This window comes from Neoarius graeffei, chromosome 2 (genome assembly GCF_027579695.1).
Source record: "Neoarius graeffei isolate fNeoGra1 chromosome 2, fNeoGra1.pri, whole genome shotgun sequence".
Lineage (NCBI taxonomy): Eukaryota > Metazoa > Chordata > Actinopteri > Siluriformes > Ariidae > Neoarius > Neoarius graeffei.
In genome coordinates, this window is record NC_083570.1 from 85,309,392 (window position 1) to 85,320,316 (window position 10,925).

The 10,925-nt window shown below is 40.7% G+C and overlaps 1 protein-coding gene across 3 annotated transcripts in view; it reads right to left on the reverse strand.

The window, feature by feature from the left end:
• Window positions 1-9,741, reverse strand: part of abca1b (ATP-binding cassette, sub-family A (ABC1), member 1B) — a 64,722-nt gene extending 54,981 nt beyond the window's left edge. Inside the window, exons 1-3 of one of the 3 annotated variants that reach the window (XM_060915107.1) lie at window positions 9,556-9,741; window positions 2,207-2,314; window positions 909-1,002 (exon numbers count right to left, since the gene is read on the reverse strand). In XM_060915107.1, coding sequence (XP_060771090.1) covers window positions 909-1,002; window positions 2,207-2,272 — 160 coding nt within the window. In that variant the 5' untranslated portion in view covers window positions 2,273-2,314; window positions 9,556-9,741. Of the gene's footprint in view, window positions 1-908; window positions 1,003-2,206; window positions 2,315-2,428; window positions 2,462-9,537 lie in introns of those variants that run through there. The other 2 variants (XM_060915105.1, XM_060915106.1) reach the window with 2 other exon arrangements.
• Between the last annotated feature and the right edge of the window lie 1,184 nt (window positions 9,742-10,925).

Genomic DNA, 10,925 nt, shown 5'->3' on the forward strand with positions numbered 1-10,925 from the left:
CAGATCCTAAATGATTAAAAAGTGTTGTAAAAGGAAAGGTGATGTAATACAATGGTAATAATGCCTTTGCCCCAACTCTTTGAGTGTGTTCCAGTCATCCAATTCTAACTTTGCTTATATTTACAAAATACCAGCTAGTGGCCTAGTGGTTAGCGTGTCCGCCTCTTGATCGGGAGCTCGGGAGTTCTATTCATGGTCGGGTCATACCAAAGACCATCATAAAAATGGTACCTACTACCATCTGGCAAGGCATGCTGCAATACAGATGCGAGTGGGGGGTTAAACTCTTGTGGTTACCAGAGGACTAGCCCCCCCACTGTAACCCTAGCTATGTGAGAGGCTAAGGGCTATGGAGATCGGTGTCGCCACATGGTGCAGGAAGGACTTTGACTTTTTTTTTTTACTTATATTTACAAAATACAATTAAGTTGGCCAGTAAAAATATTGAAAATCTTTTCTTTGTATCTTTGTCAGTTAAATACAGGTTCACATGAATTAACAAATGACAGATTTTTGTTTTTATTGCATTTTGGAAAATATCCAACTTTTCTGGAAATAGGGTTAGTACTTATTATTCTTATTACCGATAACGACTGATATATTCACATCAGAAATGCAGCTGCCGTTAGTTGGGGGGGGGAGCAAAATCCAGTCAAATTTGCATTCTCACCTTCATAGGATCTTATCTTTAGTGAGGAATGGACGTGGTGAACCATTCATGGTTTATTAAAGGATTAACATGATTTTTTTCGCTCATAAAACATGATAGCCAGTTTGATTTCTACTGTCATATCAAGAATTGAGCAAAATAAAAATGCTCAATGTTTTTTAAAAGATCATCTAACATTCATTTATATGCAATGATCTTTCTCATAGCATTTTCAGCACTGAAAATCAATTAAACTTACACTCATGTTGTTCATACGGGGGGTAGTTCAATCTCACAGCAATCAAGATGAAGAAGATAAAAAGGGGCCATATGATCTCAATTATCAGCTGGAACTGTATAATACAAACATAGAGAGAGAGAGAGAGAGAGAGAGAGAGAGAGAGAGAGAGAGAGAGAGAGAGAGAGAATATAAAGATCAGCATTTTCATGTAAGTGTGGACACTGTCCCTCATCCACCCTCTTTAAAAATGAATGCTTGTCCCTTGCTAATAGAGCTTTTCGATTAGCACAGCTATCCCACAGACAAAATGTCTGTGGCAGCACTCTATAGCTGTTCCACAATGCTATTTTGGCTGTCTTTTATTCACAGCATTTATTATTAAAACATCATCAGTCATGCATCAATAATACATTTCTAATACATATAGAAAAAATGTATGCAGAGCTAGCCCTGAGACATTCAGTAATGTTGGTGCACATTCAATATTGGTCAACACTGACCATGTGAGGTGATGATTTGACTTCTTGTCCGTTTTGCAGTGCTTTTCATTCGTTTATTTATATATTTTTCTATTTTTTTAACTTTTGCTTAAGGCGAAGCATCTTCGATTTTGCCGCGCTAGCAATGGCTTACAATAGCACTATATACATAAACCCTCAAGCCCATGAAAGAATAAAAAAATGTTTCTTGAAATGAGCTATGTGTAATCACTTAAGCATCAAGGATACATCATAGATGGTTAAGCGATTAAAGAAGCATTTCAAGAAGCACAGTTTCATTGTTGTGAGTGAAGAATTGACAGTATTTGTTGAATTTGCTTTAAGATGAGATAATTACTCATAAACCAGGCGTTTAAGGGATTAAAACTGAAGGCCTGTTCGATTAGTTGAGGACAAAGAGATCTCATTAACATCTGCAACTGCCATGCCTGGAACCCAGCTGCTTCGAGAGCCTCAAAAGCTAAAGTTCCTGTGACTAAAAAACTGATCATCCTTGAGTCAGCAAAACTACTGTATGCACTTTTTGTCAACAGATAACAGATTTACAACAGGTATCAAGCCAGGAGCCTTAAGTGTAGATCAATAAAAAAAAAATTAAAGTCATCTGAGACCACACTAAAACTACTGTCATGAAAATGGTGTAAAGATTTACATTACAATCATAAAAAAAATACATTTGAACATATGATGAGTAACACATTGTAAATAGTCTGTTTGTCTCTCTATGCTGTCCCAGTGCTCACTAATACTTTACTGACCTGTAAAAATGTTACTTACAAGCACCAACATGTTGAACAATTTCAAGTCCAAGCTTACCGTTTGTCGCCTCCTATAAGTAAAGTTCTTCCACAGCAGCAGGCCCAGCTGAGTGGAGACAGACATCTTTACTCAGGTCCTCCTCACGCTGCTCTTTGCAGCTCTCAACTGGAATGACAAGACAAAAACAGGACAAGTAAATAAGAGACATCCAAGTGCAACCAACAGAGCAGCTCAAAAGTCCAGGCCAAAGTGCAGCAGCCTATCTGAAATCCTTCTCACGTTTTCAACATCCTCCTCTCCAGTTCTGTCTTGTTTTATCCTGCCCACAACCCAGTTTTAGAAAAACCCACCCCAGAATTCCTGCTAATAAAGGTGGAGAAACATTCTCACAGCTCTATGTTCCTGCCCAGTCTTGGCAGGTAGCTGCACAGCAACGGCTGCATTTAATCAAAATGCTGTCATCAAAAAAGTGGGCTACTATTGTCCTATGCTAATGAAACTATTCATGTGTTGAGGATGTGTGGTTTTCAGCTCTAGCCATCTTTGTTCAAAGTCCAGATAAATCTTAAGTGATTCAATCAGAACTGAGTCACTCAGAATTGGATAAACTGACATCTATTTTACGTCAGTAGAAAAAGGGAAGTATCAAAACTAAATACATATCTGAGGAATCAAATACAAAGTCCAAATTAACTGTAAATCGTGTCTTCTCTCACATACAGTATTAGGGCTGTTATCGTAGCTTGACATGCCACAACATATTTTCCTTTCCTGCCTCATCAGTATCATTATTACTTATGTATCAATGAACACATTATTTTTTTTCGTTACCAGATGATCAAGTTTCTCTTCTTCCATGCAAATATATTTTCTTTAAGAGTTTTCACTGGATTAAATGTTTATTGTGATGTAAGGGCGGCATGGGGGTGTAGCGGTTAGCGCTGTCGCCTCACAGCAAGAAGGTCCTGGGTTCGAGCCCAGCAGCCGATGGGGGCCTTTCTGTGTGGAGTTTGCATGTTCTCCCCATGTCTGTGTGGGTGTCCTCTGGTTTCCCCCACAGGCCAAAGACATGCAGGTTAGGTTAATTCAGACCTGGGCATTTTACAGGCCACATCCGGCCCTTTGATTCATTCTGACTGGCCCGCGTAAGGTTAATTAGAAATTACAGAATAAACGTATTTTCTAATTTTACCTCATGCATGGACTGAATGTGCATTGCTTTTATTTTGAAGTTGTGTTCAACAAAAACGCAATGCGCGCGACATGAACATGACATGAAATCCTACGAAACCTAATCCCGCGATAACTACTTCCGTAATTTGTCCAGACCAACCACAAACTTGTACGTCATCCTTCAAATGGTCCAGCCAATCACATAGTGTGACGTCACCAGCAGGCTCCGGAGCCCGAGCCGATCTATAGATCTGATACCTACACCGAATCGACACGGCATCATTATTGTAATATGATGTATCTTGCTTGATATTTGGAGTAGAAAGACAATATTGTGATGTCTTTATTGTGTTTTGGGGTGAATGTGACTGAAAAAACATGGCACAAACGTTCACATTTTGTTAACCATTGTTTTGGGAAATTTGATTGAATAAATGACATTTTTTGTAAGGCAACCTTGTTTTTTCCATACTCTTACCAGTCTTAGCAGCTTGTAAAAACAATGTTATTTACTGCTTTATATAAAGAAATACAATTAATATTATGCAGAATTAAGTTCAGCCTTTTGTTCCGGCCCTCCACAAAATTTTCTGTTTCTCATGTGGCCCCATGGAAAAAATAATTGCCCACCCCTGGGTTAACTGGTGACTCTAAATTGAGCGTAGGTGTGAATGTGAGTGTGAATGGTTGTCTGTGTCTATGTGTCAGCCCTGTGATGACCTGGCGACTTATCCAGGGTGTACCCCGCCTCTCGCCCGTAGTCAGCTGGGATAGGCTCCAGCTTGCCTGCAACCCTGCACAGCATAACCGGCTACAGATAATGGATGGATATTGTGATGTATATTCTGTACAATAAAAATATCTTTAAATGTTTTGATACATTTATATCACATCGCATGTCATGATGTTCCTGTTGCTCTGCATAGTTAGTGTATTGTCTTGTGACCCACACTGTCTTGTTTGTTTACTGTATTATAATACACTAATTTTCTGATATTTATTGCAAATTTGTCAAAAATATGTACCCTGTACATGTAACGAATTGTTTTGCACTGTGCTCCAGTGTCGTCATGTATTGTATATGGTCCTATTATATTTCATCCTACTTCATCTATGTGCATACAAATGGGTTGTCAAGAAAATCTACTTGAACTAATATGTTTTAAAAATATAAGAATTACAGCAGCACACTCAAATACATAGTAAAATCTTACTGAGGAGACATATAAAAAGTTCTCTTCTGTATATAACTATGACTAATTGTTGAAACACACAATGAGGTTTGCCTGAAAAATGTTTAACCTGTGCTAGAGCTTACTGTTCCTGTTATTGACTTACATCGTCTGGAAGATGTAGGCCGAATATAATCACACAGATTCTGACAGTCGTTCGCTTATGCTAAGAGGTCTTGAAGAGACAAACTACTTGATAATCAGGAGCTCCACACTTTTTCAGCCAGGAACTCTCTAACATTCATTCCCTATGAATATAATTGGACTATTCATGTTTTTAAACTTTTCATCCACAGAAAGCAAAATCAGAACACTGATACAAGTTCAGTATATTTTGTATGGGTAGTATCTCACTGGGCTGCGACAGCTTGCAACAAATTGCGAACGTCATTCGCGAAAGAGTTTCAAAAGTGTCCTGAAACATTCGCGGGGCTTCTCAATTTCCTCGCATGAGTCGCAAAGTGTCACTCCTTCGTCGCTGAAATTTTAAACATGTTCAAAAAATTCGTGCGACAAAATTTCTCTCAAAATAGCCGCAAATGCATCGCTGGTGTCGCAAAGCCGTCACAAACCCTTCTCAAGTCAGTTTCCATGAGACAGGGAGTGCGAGCCAGTATCTCACTGGGCTGCGACAGCCTGCGACTAGTTGGAGATACAACATCTCATCTCATCTCATTATCTCTAGCTGCTTTATCCTGTTCTACAGGGTCGCAGGCAAGCCGGATCCTATCCCAGCTGACTACGGGTGAAAGGCGGGGTACACCCTGGACAAGTCGCCAGATCATCACAGGGCTGACACATAGACACAGACAACCATTCACACCTACGGTCAATTTAGAGCCACCAGTTAACCTAACCTGCATGTCTTTGGACTGTGGGGGAAACCGGAGCACCCAGAGGAAACCCACGCGGACACGGGGAGAACATGCAAACTCCGCACAGAAAGGCCCTCGCCGGCCACAGGGCTCGAACCCGGACCTTCTTGCTGTGAGGCGACAGTGCTAACCACTACACCACCGTGCCGCCCTGGAGATACAACAATTGCGATAAAATATGCGAATATCAATTCAGTGTGATTCCAAGTGAAAATTGTCGCTAATCCGCATATTTTATCGCAATTGTTATGTCTCCAACTAGTCGCAGCCCAGTGAGATACTGGCTCATCGTAGCAACAGAACTTTCTTTAATTTTATTAAAAATGTGTATTAAAAACATCATGTATTTGGACTACCAGAGCACCTGGAGGAAACACGGAGAGAACATACAAACTCCACACACGGGTCAAGCACTTGACCCAGGGCTAATGAAAGTGTGTACCTTCACTCTGTCCTCCTCCTGTCTGGGCCTGCTGTTAGTGTGTGTGTGTGTGTGTGTGTGTGTGTGTGTGTGTGTGTGTGTGTGTGTGTGTGTGAGAGAGAGAGAGAGAGAGAGAGAGTTTTGTGTTTCTGCCCCTGCCATTCAAGCACCGACATCTGTCTGCTGTCACATTCCTACACATTTTACCCTCTGTCTCGCAGGAACCAAGACAGATGTTCCCAGAAATTGGGGGTGGGACACAATAAATATAGCTTTTCCAATGTGGCTCCTTATCACAACTGATCAAGATGGCCAAAAGATTCTCTGCTCAGATGGACTTGCAAATGATTTTGGAAGAGAGAGAAGCTTTTGATGATGATAATGTAGAGGAAGACATTTCAGAACGTGAGGATCACATTTCTGAAAATTCGGAGTCTGACAGTGACTTTGAAGAAGAGGATGAGATGGAGCATCAGCCAGTCCCAAAACGAAGACGAGCATGGGGATGATGTGTTGTATAGACTGACAATGGTTAGAAAAAGAAAGAAAGAAACCTTTATTTGTCACACGCACACTTCAAGCACAGTGAAATTCATCCTCTGCATTTAACCCATCTGAAGCAGTGAACACATGCACACACACCCAGAGCAGTGGGCAGCCACACCAGAGCAGCCAGGGGTTAAGTACCTTGCTCAAGGGCACTTCAGCCCAAGGCCACCCCATGTTAACCTAACTCTTTGGACTGTGGGGGAAACCAGAGCACCTGGAGGAAACCCATGCAGACACGGAGAGAACATGCAAACTCCACACAGAAAGGCCCTCGCCGGCCGCTGGGTTCCAACCTAGAACCTTCTTGCTGTGAGGTGACCGTGCTAACCACTACACCACCATGCCGCCCCACGGTTACAGTACGTGTTCAACTTGTGTTCTGTAAACTGAACTGAATGGGTTAAATTTCTAATGAAATTCATCTCATTATCTCTAGCCGCTTTATCCTGTCCTACAGGGTCGCAGGCAAGCTGGAGCCTATCCCAGCTGACTACGGGTGAAAGGCGGGGTACACCCTGGACAAGTCGCCAGGTCATCACAGGGCTGACACATAGACACAGACAACCATTCACACTCACATTCACACCTACGGTCAATTTAGAGTCACCAGTTAACCTAACCTGCATGTCTTTGGACTGTGGGGGAAACCGGAGCACCCAGAGGAAACCCACGCGGACACAGGGAGAACATGCAAACTCCGCACAGAAAGGCCCTCGCCGGCCACGGGGCTCGAACCCGGACCTTCTTGCTGTGAGGCGACAGCACTAACCACTACACCACCATGCCGCCTAATGAAATTCAAAGAAATAAAAAATCAGTTGATATGAAAAACCTTGCTTCATTTGTAAATTTGAAGATCTTTTTTTCCCCACTCATATCTTGAGTGGCGGCACGGTGGTGTAGTGGTTAGCGCTGTCGTCTCACAGCAAGAAGGTCCTGGGTTCGAGCCCCGGGGCCGGCGAGGGCCTTTCTGTGCGGAGTTTGCATGTTCTCCCCGTGTCCGCGTGGGTTTCCTCCGGGTGCTCCGGTTTCCCCCACAGTCCAAAGACATGCAGGTTAGGTTAACTGGTGACTCTAAATTGGCCGTAGGTGTGAATGTGAATGGTTGTCTGCGTCTATGTGTCAGCCCTGTGATGACCTGGCGACTTGTCCAGGGTGTACCCCGCCTTTCACCCATAGTCAGCTGGGATAGGCTCCAGCTTGCCTGCGACCCTGTAGAACAGGATAAAGTGGCTAGAGATAATGAGATGAGATGAGATATCTTGAGTGTAATTGATTTTCTTTGTGTAAAATTAAATTTTATTAAAAAAAAAACGAGTAGCACCTTTTTTTAAATAAATGTAATCTAACAAAGGTAAAGGGCAAATATTAACCATATATGCTGTTTATGTTGTTTGTAATTGGGGTGAAGTAAACATCTGTTAAGTATTTACAGTAAGGGTTGTTTTACAATCAGGGTACGCCAGCTAAAAATCACATTTAACACTTATTATCTTCAATATCAAAAGGCTTGACTAAATAAACTTGGTTGTTTATTGTAGCCCTGTGATAACTCTATTTACCATGCAAAAAAAATTTGGTGATAACGTTATTTTTGGTGAATGTATGGCAATATATGTCATATTTAGCAAAATTACTCGTGTCATTTAGAAAAAGTGCTTTTTTGACCACAGGTAGCTCCAAAAGGGATGCACTTAAATCATTCTTTATACCATAAAACAAATATTTGGTTCCATATCATTGGAAACATAGTTAAGTTTTAATGTTGAATGCCAGCAAGTTTTCAGACTATTTTGATCAAATTAGTATGTAATTGTGTCCAAAAAAAGTCCTCTCCGAGACAGCTAATTTTTCAATATAAAATAACATATCTAAAATGATTATTTTCATCCTAAAATGTGGTCAAGATATTGGGACATAAATATTAGAGACAACTAACACAAAGCTTACAGCCTTATATTTAAAAGCACTGTGGAAGTCGTGGATTCTGAATTGTCAAAAAAAAAAAAGTCCTCTCCGAGAATCACTTCATTTGTTTCTCCCATCTTATAGCAGATTACACAAAACTACCATACACGTGTCAAAAAATTACCTGAAATCTGTTCTTTAACTTAAAACATAAAATATAAACATAAAATATAAAAACATGTTAATAAAAATATATGAGAATGAGGACAGGCAGACTATATAGGTGATGATGAAATTGAGAGTAAGTCTGTGACTGGTCTTGTATTTAGTGTATAGTTATAGGTATGTGTATATGTATGTACTGTATATATGTATTGTATGTGTGTCTATATGCATAACATAAGTATCTGTATATATGATTTGATCGATATTATACCATGTCGGTATGTTTTGGTATGTTGGTATGTTTTCTTTTTTGTTTATTGCTTTTGTTTTCTTTTGTATATATAGTTTATTATGGTGGAAAGTGACGTTTGATTAGCGGTGGTATAGAGGATTAGGATTGGATAAGTTATTACTTCTTCCTAATCCTTTCTGAACATTGTTATGTTATTGCCTTGTGGCTACGCTATTCTGTTTGTTTATGATGATGTTTTGATTATTGTATTTTTTTATTTACATTTTTATTTTTATATCTTTCTTCTTTATTGTTCAGAATAAAGCAATCAATCAATCAAAAAAAAAAACAACAACTTGTCCTTCACTTAAAAACTGGTACAAGAACCAGTTTGAATCAATTTGAATTTTGGACCCCTGTGATAAAAACTTTGTAGCCTGATTGTAATGTAAACTTGTTTCAGAATGCAGCAGAACCACCAACACTGGCTGAGGAGCAAAAACGCGAACACCACGCAAGGGTTAAAGAACAGCGTACTGTGCAGTCTGAACAAAAACACACTATGACAAACGTCTGTCTGTTACACTTTGTTTGTTTGTTTTCTTCCAAACTGGTATGAAGACGTCATAAAACTGACTTTTTTTTTCTCCCAATATAAACAACGAGTTCACGTTTTGGAGCACAGTAAACCCTTTCACTTTAAATCATTTGAATAACAAAGTTATCCAGCCATTCATCAACTGAGAGATGATTAGATTATCAGTATAAAGGCACATGTTTATTCTTCACAACACTTCGGAACCATGAAAGGGAATAAAACAATGGGACTTTACCTTTTCCCCCAAACACACCTGACGGTTTGGTGTCGGTCATTCGCTGTGTGTCCGTATAAACTCGATTTAAACTCTTCTTCCCTTTCACTCACTCCTGCTCCCTGTCTGTTCTTCAAGTGACTGTGTGTCATTGGCAAAGAGCATCGGTTCCGTTCACTAGTGGCTTTATAGTGCACTCAGTGCACACAGCGCAGAGGTTACTCTCGGCCACCAGGAACGACGACGCGCGCGCGTGCGTGCGTACGGTAAGTGTGAGTGAGCGTGCGTGTGTACGGTTTTAAGTGTGAGTGAGCGTGCGCGTGTGTTTATGTGCGTTTTATAAGGGTTGTTTTACAATCAGGGTACGCCAGCTAAAAATCACATTTAACACTTATTATCTTCAATATCAAAAGGCTTGACTAAATAAACTTGGTTGTTTATTGTAGCCCTGTGATAGCTCTATTTACCATGCAAAAAAACCAAATTTGGTGATAACGTTATTTTTGGTGAATGTATGACAATATACACTACCGTTCAAAAGTTTGGGGTCACCCAGACAATTTTGTGTTTTCCATGAAAAGTCACACTTTTATTTCCCACCATAAGTTGTAAAATGAATAGAAAATATAGTCAAGACTTTTTTTCTGGCCATTTTGAGCATTTAATCGACCCCACAAATGTGATGCTCCAGAAACTCAATCTGCTCAAAGGAAGGTCAGTTTTATAGCTTCTCTAAAGAGCTCAACTGTTTTCAGCTGTGCTAACATGATTGTACAAGGGTGCATCGATGGTCACTCTGTTACTCCCTCCCCCCTGGTCAGAAATCTTGGAATCTACATGGACCCTGCACTTTCCTTCAAGTCACACATTAACCATGTCACCAAAACATCTTTTTTCCATCTACGTAACATAGCACGTCTACGACCCATTCTCTCCTCCTCAGCTGCAGAAACACTAATCCACGCCTTCATCACCTCCAGACTTGACTACTGTAACAGCATCCTGTATGGCCTTCCCTCCTCTGTTCTCCAAAAGCTGCAATATGTTCAAAACTCTGCTGCCCGATTGCTCACTCGATCCCCCTCCAGAGAACACATCACCCCCATCCTCTGTCAACTTCACTGGCTTCCCATTAAACAACGTATACATTTCAAGATTCTCCTCATCACTTACAAAGCTCTTAATAACCTCGCTCCCCCATACCTGACTGATCTCCTCCAACGTTACTCTCCTACTCGCCGACTACGCTCTGCTGACGCAAACCTTCTTACCCCCATCACCAGGACCAAATATCGTACAATGGGAGACAGAGCCTTCACCATTGCTGCCCCAACTCTCTGGAACTCTCTCCCACAAGCCATCCGAAACTCTGATACACTGCTGTCCTTCAAAAACCAACTCAAAACTCA